Source organism: Capra hircus, chromosome 9 (assembly GCF_001704415.2).
Source record: "Capra hircus breed San Clemente chromosome 9, ASM170441v1, whole genome shotgun sequence".
Classification (NCBI taxonomy): domain Eukaryota; kingdom Metazoa; phylum Chordata; class Mammalia; order Artiodactyla; family Bovidae; genus Capra; species Capra hircus.
The window spans coordinates 35,522,533-35,540,258 of NC_030816.1; the positions used below are offsets into that span (position 1 = coordinate 35,522,533).

At 37.2% G+C, this 17,726-nt stretch overlaps 1 protein-coding gene across 3 annotated transcripts in view; it reads right to left on the minus strand.

Annotated features, from left to right (window-relative positions):
• The window catches only part of GRIK2 (glutamate ionotropic receptor kainate type subunit 2), a 727,083-nt gene that overhangs the window by 385,246 nt on the left and 324,111 nt on the right, over positions 1-17,726 (minus strand). For all 3 annotated transcript variants that reach the window (XM_018053124.1, XM_018053125.1, XM_018053126.1), the window contains exon 4: positions 6,118-6,299. In XM_018053124.1, coding sequence (XP_017908613.1) covers positions 6,118-6,299 — 182 coding nt within the window. The remainder of the gene's footprint in view (positions 1-6,117; positions 6,300-17,726) is intronic.

Below are 17,726 nucleotides of genomic sequence, written 5' to 3' on the forward strand. Positions count from 1 at the left end.
GAATGTTCCAAAGCACAATAACAACAGAATATTTTGTTTAGCATTTTAGACATTTTCTTAGTATTAATGAAGCAAATTGAAATCACCACTGTACAGATAGTGTTTTTTTGCTTTTTATTAATAGACCAATTGAAATTTACTGTTTTGTTTCACACCTCTACAGCCCTTGTCAATTTTAAACCATCAGTCCTAAAACAAGGGCTTTTGGAATAGAACTTCCAGTCATAAGTGTCAATTTCCTCTCTGAAAATAGAGAATGCATTTGAAATAGCTGTTTATCAATGAACAATATTTGGTGATGATAGTTGAAAAATGGTGCATTTTTGAGCTGAATGAAGAGCTCTTAGTAAACAAGTATTCTCAGGTGCAACTAATACTCTTCTATAACTAACTACTCAAATTGGTTGACTAAGTGGCTGCCCTAGCTACATCCTCTCTATTCCATGTTCATAGGAAGGTATTAACCAATTAGGTCTAAAAAAATTTGTGTTTCTACAAATTACTATCTATCAGTCAAGAAAAGATAGATGCTTTTTGAAAAATCTGGGGGACGTATAAAATGTACTTTTTTAAAAGGGAGAAACATTTGTTACTGAAAGTTGGTATCAAAGAATTGAGCAGAGCAAAGGAATTTAGAAAGTGTGATATTGTGATTTATAATAAGAAAATATGTATTTATTCTTCATCCCCACTTCTGGCACAGAGCTCCAGAAACTCTTGGAATTTCCCAAATGATAAAAGCAATGGGAACAACTTTTGTTATTATAGTTGGTCTCTTTTCTTCATTTCCTGAAATTACTTCAGAGCCATAAAAGTGAAATGAATGCCGTGTTATTTTTGACAAGAACCTTTAAACCACAACTGAGTTTACATGAAAAGAGGTGATTTGGGGAAATCCCCTAAAGATTGCAGGGATGGGAGGGGGTTGCTTATTGTCGGGAAAGCAACCTTGTTAAAGGAAAATTGGAACTTTCAGTTCTACCCCTCTCTGCCCCCTGAACTCTTGGAAGGGAAGAGGGGCTGGAGATAGAGTTCAATCACCTCAAGCCAATGATTCAATCAGGCATGCTATGTACTGAAGCCTCCATAACAAACCTAAAGGAGAGGATCTGGAGAGCTTCCAGATTGATGAACATGTGACCGTGCAAGGAGAGTAGATTATTCAGATGGGGCATGAAAGCTCCTTTCCCTCTCCCCATATTTTGACCTATGCACCTTTTCTATCTGCTTGTTACTGAGTAATTTCCTTTCATAATAAACTGGGAATCTGGTAAGAAAAATGTTTCTGTGAGCTGCTCTAGCAAGTTAAACAAACCTAAGGAAGGGATTTTCAATCTATAGCCAATGGGTTAGAAGCATAGATGATAACCTGGATTTGTGGCTGGCATCTGAGGTGATGGGGGAGGGAGGAGAAAGATGGTCTTATGTTAATAGAACTAAGCCCTTAACCTGTGGAGGCTGATGCTATCTCTGGATGCTGCTAAGTCACTTCAGTCGTGTCCGCCTCTGTGCGACACCATAGATGGCAGCCCACTAGGCTCCTCTGTCCCTGGGATTCTCCAGGCAAGAACACTGGAGTGGGTTGCCATTTCCTTCTCCAATGCATGAAAGTGAAAAATGAAAGTGAAGTCATTCAGTCATGCCTGACTCTTAGCGACCCCATGGACTGCAGCCTACCAGGCTCCTCCGTCCATGGGATTTTCCAGGCAAGAGTACTGGAGTGGGTTGCCATTTCCTTCTCCATATCTCTGGATAGATACTGTCAAAACTGAGTTGGATTGTAGGACAATGAGCTGGTGTCAGAACATTGCTTGTGGTGTGGGGAACACCCTCCCCACCCTCCACAAGCACAGTTGAATTGGATGTACAGCCTTTAGGAAACAAATAATGTTTCCTGAATTGCTAAAAATTATATGAGCCAAAAAAAAAATTATATGAGCCAATAACACTGATAAAGTTTGTATTTAAGCAAAATGAGAGAAACTGTTTACAAATAAAAATTTACAAGATTTTCTTTGAAGAAGAAATTGTCCCTGATGGATAGTCAGTAAAGGTTTCTCAACCTCAGAACCACTCAGTGGCAGCTCAGCACCACCCATGTCAATATTTTTTACTTTATGAACTCAATAGGCATAGAAATATATAGAGAGATATATGAAAGAAATAGCAATTCAGATGTATAACTATAAATAACAGTTATATAATGCCTAAAAAGTGTTAGGTACTATTCTAAGCACACTGCATATTTTAATCAATTTAAGCTTCATTAAAAAACCTATGAAGTAGTTCCTATTATCATACTTATTTTACAGGTGAAGAAACTAAGACATAAAAAGAAAGAATAAATTATCCAGCAAATTGAGAGAGCATGGCAAGATGAACTCCAGGTCTCTAACTCCTGGAGCTGGTATATACGGCATAATCTATGCCTTTTATAAAGTGGTGTATTTTATATTCCCAAAGATATAGATCATTTTACAATCTATACATTCTAAAATTTTGGCTGTTTCCTCCTTGATAATTTGAAAACCTGGGAATCTCAGGCCAAAGCTGGAAATTGTGTTTTGAAGGAGAGTGGGATGTAGTTAAGGAGAGAGCACTCTGCACCAGCTGCAGATTTCTTCCTCGTGTTCTTGAGAAGAAAACTGTAAGGAATAACTGAGGACTGTGTGTGCCTTTCACTGATCTCCCTTAAGTCTTTGATACTGAAAACAAGAGTCAGTTATGGACTTTGAACTAAGATCTAAGTAGAGAAGTTTAGCTATAACATGAACAAAAGTGTACAACTGGGATACTCTCTTGGAAGGTGAGCTAGTAATTTCCAATGGGAATTTAAAAAGAACTTGCACTCAATCTTCTTTTAATTAATGCCTTTAGGTCTTGCTAGTACTACATTTGAATGAACTATATGCACACTTCAGATCTCATTAAGAAGAATAAAATTATCATCTTCTTATAGATAAATCAGAGTGACCACAATAGAAAATTGTTTGTGCCATGTCACCCTCCTGGAAAGAAACACCACAGATTAACTTTTCCAAAATAAAAACATTGTTAGAATTTCCCAACATTTAACTGATGCAGTGTAAACAATATCATATGACAAATTAGCACGCACAGTTATTCAGGCATACAATTTGCAGCCAGTTTATCCTTCAAGTTATATCTGGACATTAGTGTCATCATTGTTTAGTTGTTCAACCATGTCCGACTCTTTGTGACCCTACAGACTGTGGCCCTTCAGGCTTCCTCTGTCTGTGGGATTTCCCAGGCAAGCATACTAGAATGGGTTGCCATTTCCTTTTCCAGGGCTCTTCCTGACCCAGGGATAGAACCCATGTCTCCTGCTTGGCAGGCAGATTCTTTACCACCAAGTCACCTGGAAAGCCCATGAGTTACATTGCTTAAGGTTAACAATGGAGTGGTAGACTTTATATATCTTTCTTGAAATTTTATTTTATTTTACTTCTTGCTAATGCAGCAGTTTCTTTGCTCCTGCTTTTACATTTTCCAGGCTAAAAAATTTGATTTCACATTCTCTGATATAGACTTCAAAGTTCTTGGTTGCTATTTCTTTCTGTGATAGAATGTCCTCCTGAGATTTTACTGCACATCATCTTGGCCCTACCATAGGGGATTCTCTTTGGCAAATGTGAGAAGACTGGAATCTCTTGCTATTAACGCATGTATAACAATGAGTGCCCTGAATCTGCCTCAGAGGAAATCTAGCCAGGCCCAGGCTTCACTCACTTTTAAAGCTTTGAGGCAGGAAAATTCCAAATTTAGTAAGAGCTATGTTAGTTTAAATTAAACAAACAAAAATCTATTTTTCTGGATATTCCTAATATTTGTTCTTGGAATAACCCAGACAAGCTGAAAGTTCCATTTACACCTGTTATTCAACTCTTAAACCATTTCTTTGGAGTTTCATCATTAGCCAGTGTTGAGGAATCTCGGAACAATTTCATAAGTCATAAAGTGGAGTCCTATTAAATATACTGCTACATTTACAAAAAAATAAGCTATTTACTTTCTTTTTGAATTGGTTTCTAGACTAACTGAGATCTATATATGAGACAAATGCTTTCTGGGACAAGGTAAGTTTTTAAAAATAACCTCACCATATGTGATCTGCCAGTGTTATAGAATCGAAAAGCATGCTTTCTATGTGAAAGTGTTATTCTGACTTCAACTTAACTTTCATATTCTCATTTTACTTTTGTTCTGATTTTTCACCTACTAATCTTGTTTAAATTACATAATTTTACTGTTTAATATATTTTGAATACAACTTTAATTTTGTTTTCATTTTCCAAATAGGTTACACATCAGAAAGCAAATATAAAATAATGGATAAATCAATAAAAGAAAGAATGGAAATTCTGTTATTAAAAGTGATAGATATCTCATCTTTCAAACAGCAAAATAAGTCAGAGTTAATTACTCTAGAGAAAAGACAACTGATCATCATACACACTTGTTGGAAGTCTAGAGAAAGCATACTATCTGTCACTGACAAATAGTACAGTGCTACCCACTCCAGGCATAAAGGAAAGGTATTCTTTCCAAGTCTGTATATTACGAACATCATCAAGAATTTTTGTTACTGAATGAAAAATAAATTCCAACTCTAAATTCCAGTGCTTACTTTATTATATCATTTTATTCCAAAAATCCCAACCAAACAACCACAACCATGCTTACATTCTTTATTACTCAAATATAACACTAGAGCAATTTTCCAAATACAATTAAATATTTTATTGTAGTGAAATCAACATCCATATTGGAAGACTGGACAAACATCTGCTTAACAAACTAACCATGTTATAACAGGCATTTACTATTGGTAGTTATATTTTATGAGATATAATTTGACATCTGAGTCGGTAAAACCCTCTAGTAGAGATATTTGGTCATAAATTTTATCAAGACAGTTGACTTATTTCCAGTGCCAGCATGTATAAAAGAGCTTAAAAAACAAAGTCCAAAGACTTGTGTTCAAATTCAGATTCTACTATATAGTACAGCTTTGTACTAGCTATTTAACCCCTTACATCAATCCCCTTATATATGAGCTAATAATAACTGTTTTTCAGTGGACTGTAAGGTTTGAATAGTGTTGAAGTCATAGTAAGAGGTTTTTACTGCTATGAATTGTTTCCTTTAGTTGATTTAGTATTATCTTTTTAGGTTCTGGAGAAGGGAATGGCAACCCATTCCAGTATTCTTGCCTGGAGAATCCCATGGACGGAGGAGCTTGGTGGGCTACAGTCCATGGGTAGCAAAGACTCAGACATGACTGAGCAACTTCACTTTCACTTTTAGGTAGGCAATGCTTTATTCTGGAAAGAATAGTTCCTAACATCACTAAGGAGAAATATAAATCCCTCTGCTATACACTTGCTGATAGAATTGGTAAAGTTACTTAACCTTTATGAGACTCTGGTTCTTCATCTGTAAAGTGGAGCTAGTCTCCATCTTTACAGATCATTTGTGTTTTTTTTTACATAATTATTTGATTATTTTTAACATAATCATTACATAATCACTTTTTACATAATCCTTTGATTATGGTGATGATTAAATAAGATCATATGCATAAGGCATCCCAGCATAGCATACATGTCAGGTAAAGAACAGTTTGTTTTCTCTTATTTTTGCTTTGAAGTTTATTCCATCATTTCAGCACTAAATAGAAATATATATTGCTTTAATCAATATTCACAATAACAAACAGTATTTAGCTATTTGAAACTAACCTCAGAATTTCAATCTGCTTTGAAGATCATCACTATCTATATTACTTTCCTTTTAAGACAATTACTTAAAAGCACTTGTCAGATTTTTCTATCAGAAAATTTATATCAAAGTGACTTCTCTGACTTTTTTTTAAACTGACCATGTAACAATAACAACTTCATTTAAAAATCAAAAACCAGGGGACTTCTCTGGCAGCCCAGTGGTTAAGACTCTGTGCTTTCACCTCAGATGGCACAGTTCAACCCCTGTTTGGGGAATTTCAAATGCCATGCAATGTGGACAAAAACAGACAAAAACATGTTTCAAACTCAAATGTAATAAAGAAATTAAGAACTTAAATAATTTAGCAATTACCTGTTTCAAAATGCCTGCTGCCATTTCATGGCTACAGTCAAAGATGACATGGAATTCCTTGCCTCTTTTCATCTCTTTCAGTAAGGGTTTTGCATCCTTTGTATCAGCAGGTAGTTGACGGATCTTAAGTCGAAGATTGTATCTTGATGGAGCTTTGATGAGCTCCTGCAAGCGAATGAGACCTTTAATGAAAAAAAAAAAGAAGAAGAACGTTAGAGAAAAATCACAGTGGATCATAGAAATCACAAAACACACTAGAGTGCCTGATTTTCTTGACCATGTACATTTCACGATGTGGCCACTGAAAGTCCTGCTTCAGAATTCCTAATTGCCAGTTGTTTTTGTTAATGTGTCATGCGCTCAGTCATGTCTGACTCTTTGTGACCCTATGGACTCTGACAGACTCCTTTGTCCATGAGATTTCCCAGGCAAGAATACTGGAGTGGGTTGCCATTTCTTCCTCCCAAGGATCTTCCTGATCCAAGGATCAAACCGGCTTGTCCTGAGGCTCCTGCATTGCAGATTCTTTACCTTCTGAGCCATCAGGGAAGCCCCATTTTAGTTAATATTACTGCTCAAAATCTTAGGGTATAGCTTAAAGAATGAAAGACATACATGGCTATTAGTTAAATGTAAACAATTTAAATACATAAAAGACTATAGAATAAAATAGTCTCCCTTTGACCCTAATTCTACTCCCAGTGGGTTGTCATGGTTGATGGCTTGAAATATTATCTTCCATATATTTCTTATGTATTTGCACATATATACATAGAGGGCTTTATTGTACATTAATAGTTGTTTTGTGAGAATGTCTTACAGGTTATTATGTCAGTGACTACTGTTCTAGTTTCTCTACTTAATTAAACAATGGTTTTTAGTAGATATACTTAATGCAGTTATTCTCTGTTATTAAAAACTTCGAAGGCTTCTTTCTTACTTATTTATTTTACAAGTAGTGGTCTAGTAATTTGGTGTAGATGTATAACTTTGTTTAGAAACAGGAATAAAAAGTATCTTATTATGACTTCCCTGGTGGCTCAGACAGTAAAGCGTCTGCATATAATGCAGGAGGCCCAGGTTCCATCCTTGGGTCAGGAAGATCCTCTGGAGAAGGAAATGGCACCCCACTCCAGTACTCCTGCTGGAAAATCCCATGGATAGAGGGGCGTGGTAGGCTACAGTTCATGGGGTCACAAAGAGTCAGACATGCCTGAGAGACTAAACTTTCTATTATGACAAAAATATACTGCATATTAAAATAATGTAAGAGATCTAAAGAATAAAATCTAAATCTGGGAATTTTTTCATTCAGTTTTTAATTAAATAATACATCCTCTTAGACATACAAGGCTATATACATGTTAACAGGTTTCAACATAGTTAATAAAATTAATATGACTAATTTTAAGTATTGTCATCCTTAGGACATAAAAGATAAAAAATATATAAATTCATAAATATACCTAATAACTTTTGCTTTTAAAGTACTGTCCCATAAAATTTACTTTAAGTTAGTTTAGAATTTTGATATTTAAAATTCTGCAAATAATATTTACATAAATTACACAATATAATTATCTTATTTTGTTTTACAAGTTTAAGTATTTACTAACAATAGTAAAATAAATACTACATAATTGATTGACATCAAATGTACTCATTGAACGTAATATAATTCAGTGTAGGGAATCATGTATGTAACGAGTACAGGTGTTAAAACTGAATTGTACAAAGGTGAAAACAAATATTTGAGTTTATAACACATGCTTAGTTGTATTAGTGTTTAACATTGGACTTATAAAATTCTCTAAAATGTGTATAAAATGCTATGCATTTCTTTGCACATGAGGTTACTTCAAAACTAAGTTATAATAAAAATTTAAAGGACAGTAATATTGCTTTGGGTTTCCCAAGTGGGATGCTGCTGCTGCTGCTGCTAAGTCACGTCAGTCGTGTCTGACTCTGTGTGACCCCATAGATGGAAACCCACCAGGCTCCTCTGTCCCTGGGATTCTCCAGGCAAGAACACTGGAGTGGGTTGCCATTTCCTTCTCCAATGCATGAAAGTGAAAAGTGAAAGTGAAGTCGCTCAGTTGTATCCAACTCTTAGCGACCCCATGGACTATAGCCTACAAGGCTCCTCCGTCCATGGGATTTCCCAGGCAAGAGTAGTGGAGTGGGGTGCCATTGCCTTCTCCCCCAGGTGGGATAGTGGTAAAGAATCCACTTGCCAATGCAAGAGATGCAAGACATGAGTTTGATCCCTAGTTAGGAAGATCCTCTGGAATAGAAAATGGCAACCCACACCAGTATTCTTTCCCGGAAAATTCGATGGGCAGAGGGGCCTGCTGGGCTACAGTCCATGGGGCCGAAAAGAATCAGACACAATTGAGCGACTGAGTGCACACACACACCGTAATATTGTTTAACAACTTTTTATAAATAGAGGAGACTTGCTCTAAGGCAGTGACTTCCAAACTTTGGAATGGATGACAGCGATCTGTGAAGCTGGGTACAATCTTAATAACCAAGTCAGAATCTTCAAGGCATACAACTCATGCATGAGGATTTTTAATAATTGCTCCAGATGATTTTCTTGGTCATCAAAGAGTGTGGTCAATTTCCAAAGATAGATCCAATTTTTGGTGTCTTATGAGAGCTACCCTTTGAACCACTTTGGCAGAGCAATTTAATAGAATAATAAGTATTTTATATTAACTAGTAGCATAAGACAATAAAATAATTTTAAAATGATTTCCAACCAGGAAGAATGAGTTAGAAAACTGTAAATACAACTGAGTGTAGGAATAAGAGAGAGAAAGAAAAAAAAATTCATTACTCATGCATCAAATAAATCTTTATTGGATTACCTCTAAAATATTCTTAGTTCTAAATTTCTATTATTCTAATTATTTATATAAACACAGACAGATCTAATACCAACCTTAGGTGAATAAAGAAAAGAAAGCTACCCTTCACTACCTTATCTCACAAGATTTTGTCAAATGTAAATTTGGGATATTTAGTCTATCAGAGTAGCAATATCCCGAGAGTTGAGTGTGAATCTCAGTTCAAAAAATCTATGGTATGTGAATCTTTATGCAAGATATTATATCTGAGATTTGTTTTGCTTTCCTCTTTTCTATTAGAGGGTAAAACCATATAATCTATATCAGTATACAAATTAATACATAAAACACCAAAGGGGAATTGGCTTATATTAGACTTTCAATAAGCAGTGGGTTTTTATTATTGAGTATACAAATTAATACATAAAACACCAAAGGGGAACTGGCTTATATTAGACTTTCAATAAGCAGTGGGTTTTTATTATTGTTATCTGGGCTAAGAAGGAAATAATATAGTTATTTTTAAAATGTGTTGGTTACTAATCTATTCTTGGAAGTTATTTTGACACTGATATAGACTGAAAACCTAACACCACCAAAATATCAATCAAAATGTTGAGATAAACTCATTATCAAAGAAAAAGTAGCTATACAGTTAGAGATTAGCTCAACAGTTCTGAATTTAAAAAGTTCAACTGACTTGGAAGTAGAAATTTTCAGAGGTATTAAATCTACAAATAGCATTTGTAGGGCTCACCTTAAGTATAAATAGCGTCAATTATTTTCAAGTGTCTTAAGAACTCATGTGGATAGTCCGTTGAGCCACTAGGTACAGTAAATGTTTACTTCTCTTCACGTATATACATCCCTGCTGGCATGAATGTAACAGATTTCAGTTTGCCAGCTTCCCTGAGGAATAATACTCAAGAGATAAATTTAAAAAAAAAATAGCTGTTGCTAGTAGGACTTGCCATCTCCTTCTTGAATTCAAGGGAATTATTGTCTTCATTTATATACACAACATGTATTTACTGCATGTCTACTATGTACAAGGCATTGTTTAATGGATAAATATAATGATTAGATTAATAGCATTTATTCAGTCTTTAACCACATGAGATACAGTTCTATAATGCTTTTCACAATCAGTTTTTGGAATAAAAGTGGTTCAACATTTTAATCAAAGAGAAGAAATCCAGAGAGTTGTCTGAATACTGAAAGCAGACTCGTGATTTTTAAATTCCAGCTTTCCATCATCTCCCGCACAGGTGCGTAGAGATCTTTCTTGGCTTCTAAGATTTCATTACTCTACCCAGTGCTATTGTTTCTCTTTTATCCATATTTCCATTCTAGATCCTCTGCCTTCCCTACTATTTGACATTTAGATACAAACCCCTCTGTGAATTCTATTATTCAGAACACCTTGAAAGAATAAGAGAGTTGACAAAATGGGAGATGTATTCAAGACATCTGGAGTGGATTTTTACTCAGGAACTTAATATGAATTATCTGATGGCATCCCTATAAGTTAATATACGTAGATGAGGTTTTTATTAAAAGGAAAAAGGGCTTAAACAATAGGAATGTCTTTTAATTACAATACTGGCCATGTATTTACTGCTGTGGATCTCTATTGATCTTCCTACCTCCAACAGCACTCCTATGCAACATATCACATATCAAATTGCCAACATCTGCTGGATCATTGAAAAAGCAAGAGAATTCCAGAAAAGCAACTACTTCTGCTTTATTGACTACACCACAATCTTTGACTGTGTATCATAATAAACTGTGGAAAATTCTTAAGCAGAAGGGAATATTAGACCACCTTACCTGCCTCCTAAGAAATCTGTATGCAGGTCAGGAAGCAACAGTTAGTACTGGACATGGAAAAAACAGACTGGTTCCAAACAGAAAAAGGAGTAAGTCAAGGCTGTGTGTTGTCACCCTGCTTATTTAACTTATATACAGAGTACATCATGAGAAATGCTGGGCTGGATAAAGCACAAGCTGGAATCAAGATTGCTGGGAGAAATATCAATAACCTCAGATATGCAGATGACACCACCCTTATGGCAGAAAGCAAAGAAGAACTAAAGAGCCTCTTGATGAAAGTGAAAGAATAGAGTGGAAAAACCGGCTTAAAACCCAGCATTCAGAAAACTAAGATCATGGCATCTGATCCCATCACTTCATGGCAAATAGATGGGGAAACAATGGAAACAGTGAGAGACTTCATTTTTCTGGGCTCCAAAATCACTGCAGATGGTGACTGTAGCCATGAAATTCAAAGACACTTGTTCCTTGGAAGAAAAGCTATGACCAACCTAGACAGCATACTAAAAAGCAGAGACATTACTTTGCCAACAAAGGTCCATCTAGTCAAAGCTATGGTTTTTCCAGTAGTCATGCATAGATGTGAGATTTGGACCATAAAGAAAACTGAGAGCCAAAGAGTTGATGCTTTTGAACTGTGGTGTTGGAGAATACTTTTGAGACTCCCTTGAAATGCAAGGAGATACAACCAGTCCATCCTAAAGGAAATTAGTCCTGAATATTCATTGGAAGGACTGATGCTGAAGCTGAAGCTCCAGTACTTTGGCCACCTGATGTGAAGAAGTGACTCCTTAGAAAAGACCCTGATGCTGGGAAAGATTGAAGGCAGGAGGAGAAGGGGACGACAGAGGATGAGATGGTTAGATGGCATCACCAACTTGATCAACATAAGTTTGAGTAAGCTCTGGGAGTTGGTGATGGACTGAGAATCCTGGCATGCTGCAATGCATGGGGCCGCAAAGAGTTGGACATGACTTGAGTGACTGAACTGAACTGATATGTGCTCCTGGCTTCCCATGTGGCTCAGTGGTAAAGAACCACCCGCCAAGCATGAGATGTGAGTTCAATCCCTGGGTTGGAAGTATCCCTGGCAACCCACTCCAGTATTCCTTCCTGGGAAATCCCATGGACAGAGGATCCTAGTGGGCTATAGTCCATGGGGTTGCAAAGAGTCAGACACGATTTATTGACTACACAACAACATATGTGATCCTGGCCTACGGTGCTCTGTTCAGAAGAGAAATAAAAGGGCCCAGCTACTAGATAAAATAAAAGGGCAAAATCTACTTTGTTTAAAATATGGTTAACACAAATAATTTTCAAATAACAGTTTTCAGAAATGCAGTTTACTTTAACAAATTTGGCACCTGGTTCAGTTATTTTATGGGAGGGTAGAATTGCAACACTTTAAAACAGTCTTTTAATTAAAATATCCCCTTTTCCCTAATGTAATTAGTTGATGTAATGATAATAAAATAGAAACAATTTGCACAGATGGGTTCCTGAAAATCTTCTAACAAAGAAGAGCACCACATTGCAATTATCCCTTTATTTTGGTAGATGAGTAACATTCTATCCCCTCTAATTCCTTCACTGAGAGTGCATTTTTTAAAGCTTTTTCTGCTTTCAGTTATTTTACAGTACTTAAAATCAAGGTTTATCTTAAGCTTACAGGAGACAGAGGTTTGAGATGCTCTTTTCAGAAGTTGCCATCAATTTAATTCTTAAGGAGAATCCAGAAGGAGCATTTATGCACACTCCAGCTGGCGCTTGCTTCTAATGAGATCAATCACATCCCTTTCCTGCAGGTCCAGCCTCCCTCAGCCCCAGGAAGGGAGTCCCAAGTTTCCTCGTGGACTGATGTATCCATTTCAGTAGCCACACAGACTAGAGCTTTGCCACCTGGCTTATTCATCAGGCCTATTTATCATCTCAGTGAATGTGGTCTGTGTATAGGCCAGACATCCCTCACCCAAAATGCACTGCATAAAAATGATTCATCTATGTTCAATCACCACCAATGTGTTTTCCAGTGGGGAAAAGACAATTTATGGAAAGGCCAAGTATAACATTTCAGGAAGTTATTGTTATTGAATGTTTTGTAGGTTCTACAGAGTGTTTAAAATAAAACTAAAATATGTAAACCAGTTGTAGACCTTGTAACGTATGTTAATGTTTAAGTATAAAAGAAGGAAGCCAATCGTAAGAAAATCATAAATAACTTTGACAGAAGAGGTAGATTGACACTGAAAAAAAACACTATCTCCAAATTTTTGTCAGCCCTCCCCTCCTTGGGGGTGAGGTGAATTTGTTCAGCTCAGAGAAACTAGAAAATAAAGAAAAGGGGGGGTGTCTAGAAAAAAAGGGGGGTCTAGAAAAAAAGTGGGGAGAAGAAAAGATGAGAGGAAACTTCAAGTGTGGTTTTCATCTTCTTAAAAAAGGGAGAGAGCACTATGGAAGCAAAATTAGAGCTCTGGTTTCCTGGAGGAAAAACCCTTAAATCCTAACATTAACTTTACAGGGGCTTCCTGGTAGCTCAGATAGTAAAGAATCTGCCTTCAATACAGGAGATCTGGATTCAATTCCTGGGTCGGGAAGAAGAACAAGTTCAGTCCCTGGGTTGGGAACATCCCCTGGAGAAGGGAATGGCTACCCACTCCAGTACTCTTGCTGGCAGAATTCCATGGACACAGGAGTCTGGTGGGGTCCATGGGGTCGCAAAGAGTCGCACATGACTGAGGGCCTAACACTTTCACTTCGCTTTCACTTTCAACTGTGCAGACAGCTATTTATTTCTCTTTCTGAAATTTGCTGTATTTTTAAAGAATGACAGACCTGATGGACAAGCATCTTGCACAGCTCAATACCATAAAAACAAACAACCCGATCAAAAAGTGGCAGAAGACCTAAACAGATATTTCTCAAAAGGAGACATACAGTTGGCTAATAAACACATGAAACTATGTTCAACATCATTCATTATTACAGAAATGCAAACCAAAATGACAATGAGGTATCACCTCACACCAGTCAGAATGGCCAGCATCAAAAAATCTATGAAGAATAAATGCTGAAGAGGGTATGGAGAAAAAGGAATCCTCTTGCACTGTTGGTAGGAATGTAAATTGATACAGCCATTATGAAGAACAGAATGGAGATTCCTTAAAAAGCTAGGAATAAAACTACCACTTGAGACAGCAGTCCAACTACTGGGCATATACTCTGAGGAAACCATAATTGAAAAATACACATGTACCCCAGTGTTCATTGCAGCTATATTTACAACAGCCAGGACATGGAAGCAACCTAGCTGTCCATCAACAATGACTAGATAAAGATGGTAGACATATACAATGGAATATTACTCAGTCATAAAAAGGAATGCATTTGAGTCAGTTCCAATGAGGTGGATGAACGTAGAGCCTATTACACAGAGTTAAGTGTCATAAAGACAAAAACAAGTATCATAAATGAATGCATATGTATGAAATCTAGAAAGACAGAACTAATGAGCCTATTTTCAGGGCAGCAGTGGAGATGAAAACATAGAGAACAGACTTGTGGACACAGTTGGGGAAGGAGAGGGAGGGACAAATTGGGAGAGTAGCACTGAAAAGTATAGTTTCAATGTAAAATCGATAGCCAGTGGGAATTTGCTGTATGACTCAGGATGCTCAAACCCATGCTCAGTGAAAACCTAGAAGAGTAGGATGGAGTGGGAAAATGGAAGAGAGGTTCAAGAGGGAGGAAATGTGTGTATACCTATGGCTGATTTATGTTGACGTAAGGCAGAAACCAATACAATATTGTAAAGAAACTATTCTCCAATTAAAAAATAAATAAAATTTTAAAATAGTAATTAAAAAGAGTGACAGAGCCTCATAATTCAAGACTGAAAATGTGTAAAAACATTTTTTGCTTGATGTACTAGAAACCAACTGGTAAACGAGTTTCAATTTACATTCCAGAGTCAATTGATTATCAGTGGCTACCTGGAGCAGTATGTTGAGAAGGTGCATGAGACCACTTCTGTGATCAGGGACATGTATCAGGAAGGGATATGAACCTTAGTGGTGGGGTAGGCAGGCATGGTGGCATCATGCATCAGTCTTCCCTACATTACTATCTCTTTATTTATTAGTGTCATCAAATCCTATCCATGATATTGTTTTATGGATGGCAAAAATTTTCTATGCTTCAGAATGGAAAATAATACATGGCAGATCAGACATTTTAGGCACCACACTCTCTATTGAAGCCAGGCCCCTTATGGTTCTACACTGAACCAGGCATTCAAATGAGTAGAATCCAAATAGTAATTCTGATACTTATAGTCCCATAAACACATTTAAGAATTTTGCAAATATATTGCCAGAAGTAACTCATTAAAATGCTATATTGTTTCTCTTCTGAAATCTCCAAATCCTGAAAACTCACTCTGACACATACATGCATACACACACGAAGTTCATTTCAGTTCACTCACTTAGTTCTGCCAACTCTTTATGACCCCATGGACTGCAGCATGCCAGGCCAGCCTGCTCATCACCAACTGCCGGAGTTCACACAAACTTATGTCCATTGAATTGGTGATGTCATCCAACCATCTTATCCTCTGTCATCCCCTTCTTCTCCTGCCTTCAATCTTTCCCAGCATCAGGGTCTGTTCAAATGAGTCAGCTCATCGCATCAGGTGGTCAAAGTATTAGAGTTTCAGCTTTAACATCAGTCTTTTCAATGAACATTCAGGACTGAACTCCTTTAGGATGGACTGGTTGGATCTCCCTGAAGTCCAAGGGACTCAAGAGTCTTCTCCAACACCACAATTCAAAAGCATTAACTCTTTGGTGCTCAGCTTTCATTATAGTCCAACTCTCACATCCATACATGACTACTGGAAAAACCATACCCTTGACTAGCAAAAACAAGACTGGGAGCTGACTGTGGCTCAGATCATGAACTCTTTATTGCCAAATTCAGACTGAAATTGAAGAAAGTGGAGAAAACCACTAGACCATTCAGGTATGACCTAAATCAAATCCCTTAGGACTATCCAGTGGAAGTGAGAAATAGATTTAAGGGACTAGATCTGATAGACAGAGTGCCTGATGAACTATGGACAGATGTTCATGACATTATACAGGAGACAAGAATCAAGACTATCCCCAAGGAAAAGAAATGCAAAAAAGCAAAATGGCTGTCTGAGAAGGCCTTAAAAATAGCTGTGAAAAGAAGGGAAGTGAAAAGGAAAGGAGAAAAGGAAAGATATACCCAGCTGAATGCAGAGTTTCAAAGAACAGCAAGGAGAGATAAGAAAGCCTTCCTCAGCAATCAATGCAAACAAATAGAGGAAAACAATAGAATGGGAAAGACTAGAGCTCTCATCAAGAAAATTAGAAATATCAAGGGAACATTTCATGCAAAGATGGGCTCAATAAAGGACAAAAATGGTAGGGACCTAACAGAAGCAGAAGATATTAAAAAGAGGTGGCAAGAATACACAGAAGAAGTGTACAAAAAAGATCTTCATGACCTAGATAATCACGATGGTGTGATCAGTCACCTAGAGCCAGACATCCTGGAATGTGAAGTCAAGTGGGCCTTAGAAAGCATCACTACAAACAAACCTAGTGGAGGTGGTGGAATTCCAGTAGAGCTATTTCAAATCCTGAAAGATGATGCTGTGAAAGTGTTGCACTCAATATGCCAGCAAATTTGGAAAACTCAGCAGTGGCCACAGGACTGGAAAAGGTCAGTTTTCATCCCAATCTCAAAGAAAGGCACTGCCAAAGAATGCTCAAACTATCGCCCAATTGCACTCATCTCACACACTAGTAAACTGATGCTTAAAATTCTCCAAGCCAGGCTTCAACAATATGTGAACTGTGAAATTCCAGATGTTCAAGCTGGTTTTAGATAAGGCAGAGGAACCAGAGATCAAATTGCCAACATCTGCTGGATCATGGAAAAAGCAAGGGAGTTCCAGAAAAACATCTACTTCTGCTTTATTGACTATGCCAAAGCCTTTGACTGTGTGGATCACAATAAACTGTGGAAAATTCTGAAAGAGATGGGAATACCAGACCACCTGACCTGCCTCTTGAGAAACCTATATGCAGGTCAGGAAGCAACAGTTAGAACTGGACATGGAACAATAGACTGGTTCCAAATAGGAAAAGGAGTACATCAAGGCTGTATATTGTCACCCTGCTTATTTAACTTCTATGCAGCATACATCATGAGAAGCGATGGGCTGGAGGAAGCACAAGCTGGAATCAAGATTGCTGGGAGAAATATCAATAACCTCAGATATGCAGATGACACTACCCTTATGGCAGAAAGTGAAGAAGAACTAAAGAGCCTCTTGTTGAAAGTGAAAGAGGAGACTGAAAAAGCTGGCAAAACCTCAACATTCATAAAACTAAGATCATGGCATCTGGTCCCATCACTTCATGGCAAACAGATGGGGAAACAGTGGATGACTTTATTTTTCTGGGCTCCAAAATCACTGCAGATGGTGACTGCAGCCATGAAATTAAAAGACGCTTACTCCTTGGAAGGAAAGTTATGACCAACCTTGATAGCATATTAAAAAGCAGAGACATTACTTTGTCAACAAATATCCATCTAGTCAAGGCTATGGTTTTTCCAGTGGTCATGTATGGATGTGAGAGTTGGACTGTGAAGAAGGGTGAATGCCAAAGAATTGATCCTTTTGAACTGTGGTGTTGAAGACTCTTGAGAGTCCCTTGGACTGCAAGGAGATCCAACTACTCCATCCTAAAGGAGATCAGTCCTGGGTGTTCATTGGAAGGACTGATGCTGAAGCTGAAACTCCAATACTTTGGTCCCCTGATGCAAAGAGCTGACTCCTTTGAAAAGACCCTGATGTTGGGAAAGATTGAGCGCAGTAGTAGAAGG